This window comes from Pyrus communis, chromosome 1 (genome assembly GCF_041283825.1).
Source record: "Pyrus communis isolate YQ-2024b chromosome 1, ASM4128382v1, whole genome shotgun sequence".
Taxonomy (NCBI): domain Eukaryota; kingdom Viridiplantae; phylum Streptophyta; class Magnoliopsida; order Rosales; family Rosaceae; genus Pyrus; species Pyrus communis.
Genome location: NC_142565.1, coordinates 955,612 through 973,008, shown reverse-complemented (window position 1 = coordinate 973,008; position 17,397 = coordinate 955,612). Strand labels below are relative to the sequence as shown.

Below are 17,397 nucleotides of genomic sequence, written 5' to 3'. Positions count from 1 at the left end.
TCCTGGTGCAACCAGGATTCTTGACCGGCAAGGAATGGAGTCTCGAAAAGAAGGAAAAATTCAGAATCCCAGTGGGAGTAGGTTTGTTCGAGTTAGAGTCGAAATGGGACAAGGACTCCCAATCCAAATCGGAATTGGTTTCAAGGAATGGGGTACTATAAATACAAGAAATCATGCAACAGAAAAACCCCTTCAAATCAGCATACAATTGCCATGCGCAAAACCTCTCAAACACCTTGAGATTTTTTCTTTTCTTTTCTTGCCGACACACCTTCAGTTTGGATAAACAGCACTGTGGAAGCACCCGGCGAGCACCTTCAGTTTGGATAAACAGCACTGCTGCCGCAGAATCATCCGACCAAGAAGCACCTTCAATTTGGATAAACAGCACTGCGTCGAGGTCGACCGGTTATCTATCTAAGTCTCGGCCGAGAGGGGTTTTCGAACCTTTATTGGCAGAGGTCACCTTGCTAGCCTTCTCGGCATAGTCAGGTGTTACGAATTGCATTGCTTGGCGTACTGGACGCCGAGTGGTTTTATGATTGGATACTCACAAGTGAGTTTCAGGGTTCGGCATTCCGACGGCTGAACTACGTCTACCATCAAGACATACATCACGTTTGAGTACCTGTGCCCATATAGTTTGGTTTCGATTCGACGTGCTTATACTCTTACGAATATAATCACAGTGACCGAATCGGACTCGGACAATTTGTGAACTCCGCAGAATTAGCAGGCTTGTCTTCAGGCTGTAGAACCCAGAGACCGAGAGTGTTCCTTCCTCGGTCGCAATCGCAAGATAGAGAAGTCAACGACGCGCTCAAAGCTACATCAACAAATTTTACTCCTCGGCCAAGCTCGGCCGACGAGTTGGCACGCCCCGCATTCGACCGAAGGACATAGTTAGCTTATTAGTTACTCGGCCTGCGCGCCACGTAGGTTTTGTAATTTTTAGAGTCAACACTGCCCATCGGATCCGCCTTCCCGTCACGTTCAAATTCCTCTCCCGTAGAGCAAAGCAATTTTGTGTGTGTGTTTATTTTTTTTTATTTTTAATGGTAAACAGTTAGGAATTGTGTTTGGCTTGTGCTTTCGCCTTGAATGGGCGTCCCTTTTGGATAATAAGTGGTTGGATGGAAGGATTGAGATTCAATCTCTGTGTTCAGAGCTTGCCGATCGAGAGATTCAGCCTGTTTAAATTTTTAGATTTTTGTGAAATGACAACTGAAATGAACTAATAAAGATGTACTATTAAAATTAAATAGTCCGAATCTCTCGATCTGTGGTCCAAGACATAAAAATCTAGAGAGTGGATCTCAATATGAAAAATTATGGCAGCTAAAAAAAGTAGGTGCAGCTTTCGATGGCCAATTTGAGTGATGGATGGTGATAAGGTCGGCCTTCCACATTCCAACAAGATCTTCTCTTGCTCTTTTTGGTGAGGATATAGAGATCTATAAATCGTGTATGTTCATCGTACATCGTACGTTCATAAATTATTTTAATATTGTATTTAATTTTAAATAAAAATATTTAAAATAATTTCCAACCGTACGATGTACGATGAGCAGACACGATTCACGGATTCCCAAAATCCTCATAAAAAGAATCTGATGAGAATCTATATTCTTCCACATTTATCATGCGGAAATAAAGATCTAGCGTTTATTATATAACATGCTTAAATTCAAGAATTTATCACATGTAGTCAAAATTTACACTCTAATTTTATAAATGTTAGTTTTTATAAAAATTATCAAATATATCCCAAATTTCTAGACTTCAAATTTTCACTGGAATATACTTCAATACTCTCAAAGTTAATAACAAAACTAACTCTAAATCCAAACACTTAAAAAAATTTATTGCAATTACACCTGTTTATGAATGAACCTGAATTCAATTCCAAGAAATGTTCTTTTGTTTTGTTTATGATTTTGGTTTTGCAATAAAAATTGGAATTTGTTTGTTTACATGCAATTTTGATGGGCTTTTGACAAAAGGTAGAGCTCCTGGTGATCGAAGAACAGATGGCAACATGCCGTCGTCGCTCCCAATTAGCTAGACCCTCCTTATTTCCTTTTGATTTGTTAGGTTTCCAAGGCATACCAAAAGTATAAGAACAAAAATTAATTATTATATTAATTTTTTAATTATAATTTTAAAAACAATATGAAGGAGAAGGATAACCAGAGGCCAGAAGGGCAGAGGGTTGCCGCGGTGGGTGGTCCGGTGACGAGTAAGCAGTCTTGTTATGAGTTTGAATGAAAAAGAAACTCCAACAATTTTTTTTATGGCAGTTTGGTCCATTTAAGCGTATTTTTTGCTATAATTGATAATTTTTATAAAATTTGACATTTATAAAATTAAGGAGTACATATTGATTATATTAGAGAAATTCCCCTTAAATTCTGCATAATTACCTCTTATGTAAAGACAAAAACACTAATTATTGTACCTACAAGTTTTTTTTATACGAACCGAACCTCGGATGCAAAGATAGAACGCTCTTAATCAACTGAGTTGTATTTACAAGATTAACAAATCTACAAACAAGTTGATACGTACTTGGAGGTAAAGCTATAAGCATGAAGAACAGTTCAAACCGTTGGAAACAACCATCCCATCGTCCATCCGAGGAGCAAACCTGCCCCGGCAAGACCCAATCCCACCGCGAATGCAACAACGCCCGTGTTAATTTCGCACCTTGGTCTGCCGCCCCGTTTTCCGGCCCTGCGCTGACCCTTCTTCATGTGCCTGCCTTTGTGACGGGACCATGGTTGGTCCTTGTTATTGAGCTGCAGGCAGAAGTTCTCGAGCTGCAGCAATTGCAGCCACTGCTTGTACGCAAAGAGTTGCGAGGCCTGCTTCAAAAACAGAGTGATTATGTGTTCCTTCTCTGTATGGGCTTGCTTTGCTGCTTTTTCTGCGTTCCTAGCTCGTGTTTGAGAGTGGCACAAAGCTTCCAACAGCTCGGCTTTGGTTCGATTGTCTTCTGAATTCTTTTGGGTTTCCACCTCATCCTTGCTGAAACAAATTATACAATAAACGAAAGGCATCATGAATGAAATTGATCAAGTAATCTCCGACAAGTTTTCAAGCTCGACCAAGTAATCTCCGAGAAGTTTTCAAGCAACAAGGTATCTGCTTCATTTAGATACAGGCATCGCAAGCTCGTGCGGAAAAGTAAAGAAGCCTGGCATATTACTCTAATACTGGGGGAAATAGGCAGACATTTATAATGAGCCAATAATTTCACATACGCACAAAGGAAAATTACGAAAATTATGGTTTACATGATGATCCTCGAAACATACAAAAACTTCGGAAGAATTGTCCCTTTCATGTAAGAGGGAAGGTAACAGGTTGATCTTCGATTATCATGAAACATAGACCATACAGTTCTATAAATTTTTTAAATTTGTTCAAATGATCTAGGAATACCAGATGATAGTGGTCAACTGCGAAAACAATTGTAAAGCAAAAGATACAAAATTACCTTGAAGGACTGCAAAACTCATGTGTTGAGTGACCAGAAGTAAAGCTTCCCCATGTAAAGGTGTCCATATTGGAGAACCCCATTTCAGCCATCTGATCCATGGCTGAATTAGGGTCGAACGCAGAGGGACCCTTCCTACGATGCTTAACCTGAGGCCGCGGGAGATCACAATTCTCAATATGTTCAAGTGATTTCTGAGCAACCAAGGAAGCCAACTCATCTTTACCTGCAGAGCGCCACCACGGTTCAGTTTTCTCAGTTCCCACCCACTGGGATTCCAAACTGGAAGACATTTTCTTGGGTTCCTCAGAGCTCAAGCAGTTCAAAGAATCCAAGTTCATGAGATGATCATCTGAGTACCAAAACTCGCCCGAGTCCTTTTTCTTAGGAACTTGTGGATCATTCCCAATTCCAGCATTGAGCTCTTGCATTCCTTTATTCTGGTCACTTTTTGTACAAGTGACAGAAACCTGGCATGGCTTCTCAACAAAAGAATTAGCACTATTCTTCATATCAATTTGAGTACCCAAAACCCCGTTGGACTGGTAATAGTCACTTATGATCGGAGTTTTATGAACGAATCCAGAATTCAAAACTTCAAGTTCAGCCTCCAGTACTGCTAGCTGTTCATACGTAAACTCCTTCTGCGGCCCACAGTTGGGTTCCAGGTTCAACCACCACTTGGTGTTGGGCGCTAGTTCAGGATTTGGGTTATAAGGCATGCAATCTGGTTTGAGGTTCTCAGGTGCAATATCAGATTCTGCTTTTGAGGAAGATGACGACGGGCAGGAAGAAAATTTTGGAGCGCTCCACGCATCTTCTTGGACAAAACAACAGTTTGCTCTACGCTGCCATGTAGTGCGTGCTCCTGCTGCCGCCATATCTTGTCTATCTGTAACAGATTTTACAACGAAAAAATAATATTCAGTTGTACTACACTCGGTGAGGCATCTAATCTGAATACGTAATTAGGTATTTGAAAGCTTTCAACTTGTCTAACTCCGAAAGAGATTCAACTGGTAAATTATAAGTCTCAACAAAAAAAAAAAACAGACCCAAGAAAGGCAGGAACATCTAAAGACGAAACAAAGACGGAAATTCAGATGATATCACAAAATATAATCTTTAACTTTGGTTTGCAAAACTAGCAATACAACCTCGTAGCAACACTTAGGGAACAAAGGATTGATGTTTTCGCCATAATTTTTTTACTCAACCTAGTTGTAAAATATTCAGTGTTTTAACTTTTAACAGGAAATCAAAGCACTCGTGGGCGTAACAACATTGGCTAGAGCCTAGAGGCTATGCACCTAAATTTGAGTCCCCTACCGCAATTCAGATTAGTTTAAAGTAGAATATCGCTCGTAAAAAAAGGAATCTAAAACCAAACCAGATTCTATAATTGCGTAATCTACGATAATTTAGTGCAAACACTGAAGATCTAATCAAAATTGACAAATACCAAGTTAGTTCATGCTATATATATTCCGTAAGTGGAAATTGGTCGCCTATTCATACAGAAACGTCAAATTTTGATAAAAAAAGATGGAAAATTTACACAACTAGAGCAAAATCCAACTCAGATCACTCCAAAAAATTGGGGAAAATCAAAAGGAAACTACAAAATCCCATTCAAAAAGGTGAAAACACACAGATTGAGCAATAAAGCATTGAACTTTCATCTGAAAAATTTGAAAAGAAAGAGAAAAACTACCTTCAAAAGGAGATGGGAATTCTGGATTTCGCATACGTTTTCTGGGATCCGAAAAAGCAGATGCAGACGACAGAGAGACCTTCTCCTCCTTCTCCTCCTTCCTTCTTGTTTTCTACTTCACCGTCGCCTGCTTGCTTGCTTGCTAAAATAATGCAAGTCGGTAATATCCGTTTTCAATTCAGTGTAAAATAGCCAAAAATACCAAAGTCTGAAGCTTTGCGACACTTTCTTTTTGTGCTGAACGGAGTGGTACGTTGTGCTGAAGAGGGTTGTACCTCGATGTGGAAAATGTACTGGGTCCTAATTTTGGTGGGAAAATACACGTTCGTTGCCTCATTGGTGGGAAAAAAGACTTTTAGTTAGACTGTCATCGTCATCGTTAAGTTTTGTGTCAATTATTTGTTATGTGATAAAAAGTAACTCTTAATACTATAGGTTTGTTTAGTTAAAATAGTTTCTGAAATTAGCGTAACTCTTTACTTTGGTTCATGAGATTTGAAATTGATAGAACTGGTCCTTGAATTTGTACACCGTCAATCATTTTAGTCATTCGTAAAAAAATAATCGTTAAATAAAAACTTAAAATGATAAAAATACCCTCAATTTAACAAGAAATAGGGTCAAATGATTTGACAAAAATTAGAGGTATTTTGTCATTGTATTATTGTTTAATGGAAAATTTTTATGAAATGATCAAAATGATTAATGATGGACAAACTTAGGTACCCGTTTTATCAATTTTAAATCTCAGAGACCAAAGTAAGAAGCTATGTCAACCTCATACCCATTTTGGCTAAAAAACCTATATTTTATGATTAATACAAGATGTCATATAGTAGTGTTTACACCACCATAGTCATATTCTGTGTCAATCACAATTGCTATATAAAAAGAAATTAACACTAAACATTACATAATTAACACAAAATGATATGTAATGATGTACCAGTGACATGTAAGTTTCTCTTTGTCAGTCATATTGCTACAATTGGGGGTGCAATGTGCATTATGGCATCCATTCGTTTTGAAGTTCCTATTGGGATATTATTTCTCTTTCCATTTTGATAGGGACATTAACTTGTAGGCTTTAAATTTTGACAAGTGTTTTGCCAAATTGGTAATTTAAACATGGGCTCAAGGCCATGCCACCCATTTTCCGTTTCAGAAATTGACATGGTAGAAAAGATCTCACATCACTCACTTCCAAACCGTCCTTCGTACGTGTTATGGGACGCAAGTTGAACCCACCATTGACCGGACATGTCATATTTTTACATGTAAAGTTAGATCTGTTGATCAGAGTAGTATTTTTATTACCTATAACAGAGTTGTAGGTTTAAGTTCGCCTTCTCATGAATTACAACACAGTTAGACAAGTTAATTGTTTAATATAAGTGTGTTTTGTAGCCGAGTTTGAATTTGTCTTTTAGAGTATTGTTAAGTCAGCTGGTCAACAATAACATGTTTGCTCCTTGTAGTGAGTTTTACTCGCTTCACGCAACTAAGTTCGAATTCTCTTTTAAAATATCATGATTTTTTTAGCCAAAATATTCTATGAGTTTTGAAGTCGATAGAAGTGGTCATTGACATCATTTTAGTCATTTTGTAAAAAATCTCTGTTAAATAAGGACGAAAATGATAAAAATATCTCAATTAAATAAATAATGAGCCACAATAATTTGACAAAATTTGAAGTTATTTTTATCATTTTAATCTTATTTAATAGAGATTTTCACGGAAAAACTAAAATAATTGATAGTTGACAAACTCAAAGACCGATTATATTGATTTTAAATCTCAATGATCAGAGTCGTGTTAATTTCAGAAACAGAGAAGCCAAATATCATTATTGAAAATATAGATGAACACTGCACATGACAATACACCAGCTGTTGTTTACTCTACGTCTTATCTTTTTGCCTTGTAGTGGCGGTGTCTCCTCCAAACAACTATTCCAAGGTTCCTCGCTGTCGTTAAGTCGTAAATCACAATCAACACCCTAATTATTGTTGTGTGACTTCATCAGCGATGCCCGCCGGAATCATCGAAACCGGTGCCAAAATTTTAAAATTTAAAGTTTAGGACCGACTACAATACTTGCATGTATTTAATCACAAGTAATTAATGTTGCATCCGTTGCTTAAATTTCAATCGAAGTGCAGACAATCTTTTCTGCAAAGGGAAAATGTCGTTTTTCCTCCCTAGTTTCTCCAAGTAGAATACAATTTTTTTCAGGGTGATCATCACCTCCTCGCTCTCGGTACCGAACTCTTTCTCTTGGATGCTCAAAACCCTCTTCAGCTGCTCAAGTAACGATTCGTCATCCTTCGTTAATCTGGTTTGAATCGACACCAAACAGTCCAGAGCCTCCGCTGCCAAATACATCATCGTAACACATCAGATGAGGACCAAATGTGAAATGACCCCGTAATTTATTTGAGCTTAAGTAAAATAACAACATACCAACAGGAAGGGAATCGTTTCCAAATGCTATTTCACGAATGCGCAAAGCCTCCAGGGCAAGCTGTTCAGCTTCTTCATCCCGTTTCAGATGGTAGAGTGTAACGGCGAGGTGCAGCATTGGGAACGTGATGGATTGATCATCAGCTCCCACTGTCTTTTCCATGATCTGCAAACTTGTCCTCAGTAAGCGCTCAGCCTCCGCATAATTTTTTGACCGTGAATGCGAAGTTGCAAGATTAATAAGGTGTGTCGCTGAGCTGGGGTCCTCTTTACCTTTATATCTCTCTGTGATCATCAGACATTCCTCCAGCAGCTCTCGGCCTTCCTTTCCTCTGCAAGCATTCCATAAAATTAATATGCTTAAAGAGAAGGATCAATTGTAGGTTTTATGACGAAAATTTACAATATCTACCGACTCTACCTGTCAACATCTAGTCAAAGAATAATAACTAAATAACCGCCACTATCATGTAATAACTGTGGAACAATATGCTTTCCAGTTCTTCTGAAATTAGCATTAGATAATTGCAATGTAGAATTAACTCTACCTTCCAACAGCATGAAGTAACTCTGCCAAATCTATCCTCATCTTCTCCATTATGTTGTCATCTACGGCCATATAATTGGAAGACACGATCACTTCGAGCGCTTTTCTATATAAAGAGATGGCTTCATTTGCATTTCCTGTAAAGAATCAGAGTCGTGAAACTGAGAAGCTATTGAGAGAGAGACAAACACGCACGCAGAGAGAGAGAGTGAGAGATTGCACAATTACCCATGGCACACTTCACATGGGCCAGGGAGCACATAGCCACTCCAACTCGTCCATCATTTTCTCCATATAATTTTTTGTATATGTTCAAAACTCTGAAAACGACGAGAAACAATGAAAGTGATCAAATTAAACCTGCTAAGAATCAGTCGGTGCACAAGAAACAAAGTAATCCAATCTACAGAAAGGCGGAGAGCAATTAAACCTTAGAAAAGGAGTTTCTGCCTCGGTAGGCTTTCCTTCTTTGAGCAAAAGATTGCCAAGGCCAAATAAAGGTATGACCAAATCCTCACTTTCAGCACCTCTGCTTGATTCTAGAAGAGTAATTGCACGGTTGTAGAATTCTACTGCTTTTGAAGTTCTTCCGATGGAGGTGAGAACTTTTGCGATCCCCAAAATTGGTGTGATAAGAAAAACACTATTTTCCCCTGAAGAAAAGATGGCAATAACCACTCAAAACATACAGAAACGCTCCAATATTGCAGACAACAATCAGTGAAGCCACAATGGAATCATGTAAAATCACATACATCATGACTTCATTTTGTGTTAGGTTATGCTAACTAAAGGACTTAAATACAAAATATTATCATAACGTCTTTAAGTTGATCAAGTCACTTAGCCATCTAGTATCATTCTTAGCCATCTAGGATCATTCACCAAAGAAGTCATATAACGCCATTCGGCAATAGACAACTGAGTTACGAGTCGTGAAAAGGCTCCAAATTGACAAGAGAACTCACCATATATGTTCTCCATGTTACCAATAGCCCTCCTATATGCAGACATTGATTTCTCAAACTTTCCCAAAGTTGAATACATGCTCCCCATATGCACGAGAACTGAATCCAGAAGCAGTTCATCATCCTTTAGATTGCCAACAACTTCATTCAACTGGCCATCCATTAAAATGCACAAACAAAAAAGGAGAGCAATAATCTTACATAGGGCAATGGGGGAGAAAAATTATACATGCCTTTCCTACATAAGGAAAAATGAAATTACCATGTCCAGTAGGGAACCAACAAATTTCAAGTCGCCAATAGCCATGTATCCTAGAGCTATGATGTCAATGGTGGCAGCTTCTTCAATGCCTCTAATGCCGGCATCCATCCGTTCCTTCACATCTTCATAATTGGCCTGGAGTAGGTCTATGGCATCATTTTTGTTCCCCATCATAATCATCCTTTTGACTTCATCAAATAACTCTTGCAGCTCTCTCTCGAAACTTTTCATCCCGTCTAATTTATCGCTTGATTGCTTAAAAGAAGTTTTGAACCTGCTAATCGTTACAACTGGTTTAGGGTCGTTGATTCACCATTTTGAGATGAAACTAAGGACTCGTTTGGTGCTTAGGATTGAATTTGACTGGATACTTACTACATTCAAGGCATGTTAACGAAGAAATGAACAAATTTTGTCTAAGTTGAAGGTATAAAATGGATTACTCATGAAATGAAATTACCCCTTCCGATCCCCACCAATTGGTGGGATATCAACACCTTATAACGTATCCCCTCCAATCCCTACAAATGAAATACCCTTCATTTCTTACTTCAAGATAGTCTTACGAGTTACCTAATCCAATCCATTCCTAAGCACCAAACAGGCCTAATTATGTTCAAAACTGCACTCAGCAAAAATCAATAGAAAGCAAAACAAAACTAAAACAAAGGAACTGTACATGTTAAAGTGCTTTTCTAGGCAGCTTTGGGAAGGGAAAAAATTGCACCTGTGAAAGTGCTTTTGTTGGGCTGCCAGGTTTCCATCCAATGAGCCAACAGAAGCAAGGTTTCTGGTGACGCAACAGAGGTCAAAGTTTCGAAAAGGTACCATGAAAAGCTTGAAGCTGCAATTCGCTTTCGGGAGACAAACAGAGAAGAAATTGCTGCTTTTGTGCAAATGGCCAGAGTGCAACATGTGATGCAAGCACACTTGGCTCACCCTGAATTGTTCAAAGCAAAAGCATTAGAGTGTAAGAGCCCAATACTTGTATGAACAACTCAAAACCCAACAAATTCAACTATGTAAAAACCATTTGTTCAAATATTTTGGAAATTTTTTTGCTAAAAATCCAACCTTTGGTGAATCAAACCGGCATAATCATAATTAATACAAATTAAAACTGAAATTATATGGAAATTCTGGAGAGAGAGAGAGAGAGAGAAAGTGAGAGAGAGAGAGAGAGTACCCGTTGTTGTTGGGGAAGGGAGGAGAGAGAAGAAGGGAAGCTGCCATTGGTGGTGGTGGAGGAAGAGGAGGAGGAGGAGGAGTTGCAGAAGAGACTGAAGAGTGAGAGCGGAAAGCTGGCCGAGATGTCAAAAGCGGCAAAGGATAACGAGAATGGTGGACGCTAAAGTGAGTGGGTTAACTCAGCGAGTTCGGGTTGGGTTGGGTTTGGTGACTCGGCCCATCTAGTCAACGGGGCTTATGAGCATGAGTGCTTACGTTTCTTTTATGTTTTCTTCTAAAAGACTACTCTACTCTAGAGGGGGATATTCAGAACTTTCGTGCAAACAGACAAACACGTTACACTAACCAACTGACCTTACTCATTTCTACCATGAAAATGTTTCGTATTTATATCTCATTAGCATTATAGAAGGATTCGAACTTGAGAACGTGAACCCGACATAAGTCCAACAAGAACCGAAGCCAATGGGTACTATGATTCTGTAAACCAATAATGAACTAATAGGGTCACCAACTTCTTTGACCTTCTGAACAGGCACCAGGCCCCATATACGACTTTGCGGAGACCTGTGTTTTTGGTAGGACCAGTTCACAAGGTGTACTTGGTGTTTGAAGGGGAATAAGAATTGGCCAGTTCACACCACCAGTAGCAAAGATTCATCCCCAAAAGTGATACACAGCTTAATTTGATTTGCAACACTTGAACATGCAACCATCAATGATTTAATGTAAGATCACGGCATAAGTACAGCACCGGACGCGTGATCATCGATCATCAACGCAAAACATAATACACACAGACGAAAAAAAAATTGCTTTCCCACGTCCCAGATTCGTGCAGGAAAATCGAAATGTTGAAGAGAACTAGACCTAAAGCGCTCTTAGAGATTACATTTACAGTGGATACATTCATATAAACCGATGTGTGCCTAAACTATGGAGCAAAAACTCCCTACCTTGCAGGACAATACATCCAGAAATGATCCGAATAGCAAAATATGCAGCGAGAGTGCGAGACCAGCTCAAAATTTTAGCATCAATGTTGCTCTTGCTCGTCTAAGGGCCGTCTTCTTGTGCTGATGAAAAAGGAGGGTTTATGAGTCAAATTACAAGAAGACCATCAGAAATGCAAGAAAGAACGTAGGCGGACATACAACATACACTTGGAGAGAAAGAGAGACTCACTGCTTAAAATAAAGCCCTGAAGCAAGCTCTGAGCTCTCTCAGCCTGCTCTGGAGTTCCTGAAATTCGAATGATCTTTTGTGTTTCCTCCGGTCTATCCTCTACCAGGGTCACACTGGCTCCCGATAACTGTTTAGGTTGAAATACAAGTCGCAAAATACAATCAATCATAGCTAAAGTCGGAAAACAAAGAAGGCAAACGACTAAAAGAGTTCATCAGGCTGACCTCGCTGATCTGAGCAAGCTTGTTTCTCGATTTCGTTATGAGCTTTGAAACTGCCTGCTCTGGTATCACAACTTCAAGTATACTCCTAGTGACAAGTGTCACAGGCATTCTAACAGAAAATATTGAGAAAGCGTCAATAAGATGAATAATTCAACATTGATTGGTAGCAAATCCAGACACACAAACACACACACAAGGAATAAAATGAGCCTATGATTAATAAGAGGCCTTAATAGTTAAACGGAGAAGAAAGTTGCTACCTATTCAAAGAACTCAGAACATCTTCACGCCGTTCACCTTCGTTTAGCTTCACAGTTTCACTGGCAATCCTTCCAGCATCCTACGCAAAGAAATGAAAGAAGGATATACTCAAGTAAAACCATGTAGTGATTACTGAAAGGAGAAAAGAAACTGTAAGATGGACAGTAAATGAGCATTCTTAAAGCAACCTTTGATGGCTGTGCTATTCCCCCGGTTTGCACATTCTGATACATTTTCATAGGAGGATCATTTCCAGTATGAGCTTCACGAATTGGAAATGTGTTATTCAAAGACGGCTCCGTTGCGAAAGCACTGCCCACAGGGCCTGGTGCAAAAGCCGGTGGTGTCGTATCCTTTCGAAACAACTCTCTATACAAGTAACTCCGTATTCTTGACGTCACCTCAACAAGGGCATCTCGAGCTGCTTTTATTTCCCCTACAATCTGTAGATGGCAAGTAGGAGCCATTCAGAATTGTCTAAAGCGTAATTCATCTTGTCCACCAAATTGTAGACGCCATATTCAAAGACACAGACATGGGATAGAAGCAAGCGTTCACAAGAAATTCTAGTCAAACAGCATAATTGGACGAACAGACCTTTATCTCTTCCAGTGGATTTTCCACATAGCACAGTCCAAGATCATCCTATATCTAAATATACAAGCCCCACTTAAAAATGAACCAACCATGTGATGTTTCAAAAGTTTAGTATCGTTTTTAGTTTTCAAGTCCACTAAGAAGGTATTCAGCCAAACGAACAAAAAAAGGTCAGCCAAGAAAGCTTCTCAAAGAACGAGAAGAAAGGCATGTAACCACAATTCTGGCATTTCCATGAAATTAGCAGGTAGAAATAGAATGACAAACCTGTATAAGCACATCGTCCCCTGATACACACGCGGGAAGATCATCTATGGGAAGAATTTGTATATCTGCACCAGTAAGTCGCCTCATTTCCAATAACAACCCATCTCTTCCCTCTAACCAGCCAATATCACTTGTTGGGACAAGTAACCTAGTAGTTATAATGTTCTCTTTGTCTGGACTAAGATCGACAATGCGAGTTTGAATATGCAACAAAGCTTCCTGAGCTGGAAACAGCTCGTCATCAGGACCCTATGCACACACATTAAATGGTCAAAACCTTTCCACAAAAAGATAGAACAAAGAAGCGGGCGGGGGAGGATAAGCATGTACAAAAGCCAATCATTGCGAGTAACATGTCCAGATTAGTTAGCAGTGCCACTCGCAATGAGGGTGTATCATCACTTCACACAGACAGAAGAAAATGCACCCATACAAGTTTACTATATATCGAGATAAACAACAGATAATTATGAAGTACCTCCTCGGAAGAAATTATGATTATCTGTTCATCTTCACCAACCACAGGGTTTGTAGCCTTGACATCTACACCAATTTCATTTTGAAGCAATTCCATAATTCCGGCAGAATCTCCAACTATAAGATCAACTTTGTCAACTGGACAGAGTATTCGAAACACAAGGTCTTCAGCAAAGGGCTGCACATTATCAGTCATATGAGCAGACCCAGGTTCAATTGGATAACCAGATGAACGGGGGGCATAGTTGTTGTTTCTGATATTGGGGTTAGATAATCGCGGTACAAAGGGAGCCCCATCCATGGGTGCCTTCCGTCCTGCATTGTTCATATGAGGAATATAATCATCGTCAGGAGGAAAGAACCGTTCAGGTGAATGCACTCGCCCCTGGAAATGACTGCGATCCCGATGCTGACTCTCCCTCAAGCGTGATGAAATAATTGCCACAGCATTCTTTACATTATTCGGATCGCCTACTACCTGCAGCAGAAATGCAACACATGCTTAGTGGTATCTTAAAAGCGTAGCGTAAGCCATTCAAGCCAATCAATGGTTTACATAAAACAAACTTCAATGTATCTAAATATCGAAAGAGATGTTTAAATCCGCTTAACACTCTCCTGTCCAACAAGATGCAACTAAAATCTACAAATTTCTTCACAAAAAAACTACCAATTAGAACTACAAACACCTCAGCAAACTCCACGGACACGAAAACACTCCTTCAATCAGCATAATTCACTCGCAGTACGGGTCATTTACTAAATCATCGAGCTTCCAACAATCGGTTTTATGTCCGGTCTGATGGTTTTCGCAGTTTTTACTAAGCTTAACCGGAAACAAAAGTTTCCAAACATGGCACCTATTACTAAAAATGGAATGCAGCTGAAAAGTTCATCAATATGTGACATGCAACACATGAATCAGAATGCAGGTAAATCTGTAAGTTCCGAAACCTGAACAATCTCCTCCGACATCGAAACACAGCGGGGCAGATTTTGATCCCTAGGCAACACCCTAATCTGGGTCCTTGTCTCCATCCTCATTTGCTCAATTATCTTCCCACCCTTCCCAAGCAAACACCCCACATGCATTCTCGACACGACCAGCCGCGTCGCCACTCGATTCCCACCACCGCCGCCGCCACCTCCTCTAACCCCGCCACCATACTCATCCTCCTCCTCACCGCCAAACCCAGCACCATCACTCTCCAGAATCCTCTCATGGACCAAAAATAGCGCCTCCTGGGCCGGCGAGAACGACGGCATTCGCCCCTCCGGGTCCCGCCGCCGCGTATCGGAAATCTCAATAATCCGCTCCTCGTCTCCGGGAATCAGTTCATGCACGTTGATCCATGCGCCGGTGTGCTGCCGGATCGACTTAATGATGCTACCGGACTTCCCAATCACCCCTCCAGCCTTCATATCGTGACAGAGAATACGGTACGTCGTAGTTACCGTAACCGACGGGTCCTGCTGAGGCGGCTTATTGGGTCTTCCACCACCACCGCCGCCACCGCCGCCACTTCCGCGGTGGCGGTGGTTGTTGTTCGCATAGTGGTGGTTGTACCGAGGCCTCGTCCTACCCACAGTCTCCGTATCGTAGTCCTGTTCATAGTAGTACCGCTTAGATCTAGACCTGTCCATCTCCCAAAACCACCTCTCTCAAAAACCTAGGATTCTTAACGTTCTGGGAAAGCACACAACTTTCCGGGAAAAGTACACACCTTTCCGGGAATCGGAGGTCTAGGGGTTCAGATTGTCTTGGTCCAGGAGTCAAAGAAGCAAAGGGTAAGGGTTACTTCTGAGTTCTGAGCTCGGTCATTTTCCTAGTGTCCTTTGTCCTCCTCTGTTTTTTCTGTTTTCCATTTTCTTTCTTTCCTGTTTGGTTCGTCGGAAAGCGTGAGAAAATTGTTCAAGTTTGAAAACCCTAGAAGATTTGCAGAATCTATAGAGAGAGGGAGGAGAGAGGTAAAGAGAGGAGTCCAATTTGCAGAGTCAGTGGAGGCGAGCTGCCAGATTTACCAGTTCAGTCTGGTTTACTTTACTTTCCCCAACACCCAACTGTGAGGTAACAATAAATAATTACTTTTGTTAATAATTGTTTATTTATATAGTCTCTTTCACGAGAAATTTTTCATTATAAACACAGACGATAACATCATGTAGTTTTATGTAAGTGATAAAAAAAATTATTATTTAAGTTATTAACTTTTAACACATAAATCCTATCATTTGTATGTGATACATAATGTACTATTTCGTGTGTCGGTCACACGTTGAAAAATCCCTCCTCTTTCACATGAAGATGACGGTTTAACGCGGCTTAGGCATAAATTTGGGATAACGTACTACAAAAGTTGTGAGGTAATGGAGAGTACGCGGTCTGCATAGTACATATTGTCGGCTATGTACCCTAATTTAGGGAAATATAAATGGGACTCGTCGAGCGTAATAAGACAAACACATTATCTTAATAATTAAGAGATATTTTAAGTTTATAAGAACAGAATTCGAACTCGATTCAGACTCGTAAGCAAGTGAACAAACCAAAGGTGGAGCTTGGAAAGTTTACAGGGAGAGCTAATTTTCTTTTTATGTTCGAGGAAGGTTGCTATTACCAAAAAAGGTTCGGGCTAGTTATGAATTGGACGACTTCCGCTTATGAAACTACATGATGTTCTTTTGTAAATTCCAAAATTTGCCCTAGGCTACAGCCATATCAGCCTTAAGAAACAGACACACCGTCTTGATCAGTTGATCTAATTATTATGTGTCATATAATGAAATATAATTTTCTCCGGCTTCTATCTGAATCCTTCAATCGTGTTCGTTCAACTGAAAATCAAACAACTAGGAATTAGTTCCCTGCTCACCTTCACGTTCTCCTATTCATCGTCTTCCATCTTCACCTTATCCTACTCATCTTCTTTCATGTGTTACTTTCTTTTGTTCACCTTCTTCCCTCTCCTCCATCTCTTACTCTCTTCAACTCTCTAATTGAAGGATTTGAAGTATCCATATGGAAGGGATTCGAAGAGAATCCCAATCCTCATATAGTACATGTAGTCCAAGGACAAACTTGAAAAGATATTTTTTATATATAAATTTGTCTTTGCTTTTGCTAAAATGATTCTAAACACCTTGCTTGAAACTTTTGCATTAGATTTACAACTTGATTTCCCTTTAATGGCAAAGTGAGTTCGAACCATATCACAGGCATCTTGTTGCAGTTGTATCCAGATATCAATCAAAAGCTAATCGCCAATGTTTAGGAAATGTTCATTGAACCAAATTTATCACAACAAGAGAGATTTTGACCGTCCTTATATGTCAAATAAAAATTTTAAATTTCATTTCTATGGTTGATGTGGCAAAATTTTTTTTTGTAAACTATCATATTTTAACTGAGATGTCATATTAAAATACTTTTTAGTTATTTATAATATCAAGTGGCTCAGAATTTAATAATAAATTAAACAATAAATAAAGAAATATGTGAGCCCATCATCAAAACAAAAAAACAAAAAACAAAACAAAACAAAAACAAAGTGAAAATTTTGACATTGCCTTCAAATTTGACAGCAAAGTGGAGAATGTCAGTATGTATAAGATTTTGCCGTCTCTTTTGGAATAAAAAAAACGCCTTCTATTTTTTGTCAAAAAAGTTTATGTAGGATTTTTTTACATCTCCTAAGGATCTTATTTTGATTTGTTTTTGTTAGAGTGTTTCTATTAACACCCCCAC

At 39.4% G+C, this 17,397-nt stretch overlaps 3 protein-coding genes across 4 annotated transcripts; all 3 read right to left on the bottom strand.

The window, feature by feature from the left end:
* Nucleotides 1-2,492: 2,492 nt before the first annotated feature.
* Nucleotides 2,493-5,494, bottom strand: LOC137720645 (uncharacterized). Its single transcript, XM_068459734.2, has 3 exons — nucleotides 5,214-5,494; nucleotides 3,500-4,391; nucleotides 2,493-3,027 (listed from the first exon to the last, which is right to left on the bottom strand). The coding sequence occupies exons 1-3, from the start codon at nucleotides 5,245-5,247 to the stop codon at nucleotides 2,601-2,603; spliced, it is 1,353 nt and encodes a 450-aa protein (XP_068315835.2). The 5' UTR covers nucleotides 5,248-5,494; the 3' UTR covers nucleotides 2,493-2,600.
* Nucleotides 5,495-7,032: 1,538 nt separating this feature from the next.
* On the bottom strand, nucleotides 7,033-11,090 carry LOC137720208 (Tetratricopeptide repeat (TPR)-like superfamily protein). 2 transcript variants are annotated; one of them, XM_068459247.2, is made up of 9 exons: nucleotides 10,640-11,090; nucleotides 10,181-10,393; nucleotides 9,454-9,727; nucleotides 9,192-9,342; nucleotides 8,654-8,876; nucleotides 8,452-8,543; nucleotides 8,225-8,360; nucleotides 7,677-8,008; nucleotides 7,033-7,585 (listed from the first exon to the last, which is right to left on the bottom strand). In XM_068459247.2, the coding sequence occupies exons 1-9, from the start codon at nucleotides 10,684-10,686 to the stop codon at nucleotides 7,335-7,337; spliced, it is 1,719 nt and encodes a 572-aa protein (XP_068315348.2). In that variant the 5' UTR covers nucleotides 10,687-11,090; the 3' UTR covers nucleotides 7,033-7,334. The 2 variants fall into 2 exon arrangements, with proteins under 2 accessions (XP_068315348.2, XP_068315347.2); XM_068459246.2 differs by having other exon boundaries at nucleotides 10,133-10,393; nucleotides 10,640-10,826.
* A 236-nt stretch (nucleotides 11,091-11,326) lies between these two features.
* On the bottom strand, nucleotides 11,327-15,793 carry LOC137720207 (RNA-binding KH domain-containing protein RCF3). The gene is made up of 8 exons (XM_068459245.2): nucleotides 14,607-15,793; nucleotides 13,654-14,130; nucleotides 13,176-13,424; nucleotides 12,500-12,754; nucleotides 12,311-12,390; nucleotides 12,051-12,159; nucleotides 11,827-11,953; nucleotides 11,327-11,717 (listed from the first exon to the last, which is right to left on the bottom strand). The coding sequence occupies exons 1-8, from the start codon at nucleotides 15,294-15,296 to the stop codon at nucleotides 11,698-11,700; spliced, it is 2,007 nt and encodes a 668-aa protein (XP_068315346.2). The 5' UTR covers nucleotides 15,297-15,793; the 3' UTR covers nucleotides 11,327-11,697.
* Nucleotides 15,794-17,397: the final 1,604 nt, after the last annotated feature.

What these genes read in the sequence shown, in the direction of transcription:
- LOC137720645 (XM_068459734.2), bottom strand. Translation starts at nt 5,247, where the DNA reads ATGCGAAATCCAGAATTCCCATCTCCTTTTGAAG. An exon ending in ATTCCCATCTCCTTTTGAAG is followed by an intron (nt 4,392 to 5,213) that starts GTAGTTTTTCTC and finishes AATCTGTTACAG; the next exon opens with ATAGACAAGATATGGCGGCA. An exon ending in GAGTTTTGCAGTCCTTCAAG is followed by an intron (nt 3,028 to 3,499) that starts GTAATTTTGTAT and finishes AATTTGTTTCAG; the next exon opens with CAAGGATGAGGTGGAAACCC.
- LOC137720208 (XM_068459246.2), bottom strand. Translation starts at nt 10,686, where the DNA reads ATGGCAGCTTCCCTTCTTCTCTCTCCTCCCTTCCCCAACAACAACGG. An exon ending in TAACATGGAGAACATATATG is followed by an intron (nt 8,877 to 9,191) that starts GTGAGTTCTCTT and finishes TCTTTTCTTCAG; the next exon opens with GGGAAAATAGTGTTTTTCTT. An exon ending in GCAGAAACTCCTTTTCTAAG is followed by an intron (nt 8,544 to 8,653) that starts GTTTAATTGCTC and finishes CGTCGTTTTCAG; the next exon opens with AGTTTTGAACATATACAAAA.
- LOC137720207 (XM_068459245.2), bottom strand. Translation starts at nt 15,296, where the DNA reads ATGGACAGGTCTAGATCTAAGCGGTACTACTATGAACAGGACTACGAT. An exon ending in GTTCTGAGTTCTTTGAATAG is followed by an intron (nt 12,160 to 12,310) that starts GTAGCAACTTTC and finishes ATTTTCTGTTAG; the next exon opens with AATGCCTGTGACACTTGTCA. An exon ending in AGCTTGCTCAGATCAGCGAG is followed by an intron (nt 11,954 to 12,050) that starts GTCAGCCTGATG and finishes CAACCTAAACAG; the next exon opens with TTATCGGGAGCCAGTGTGAC.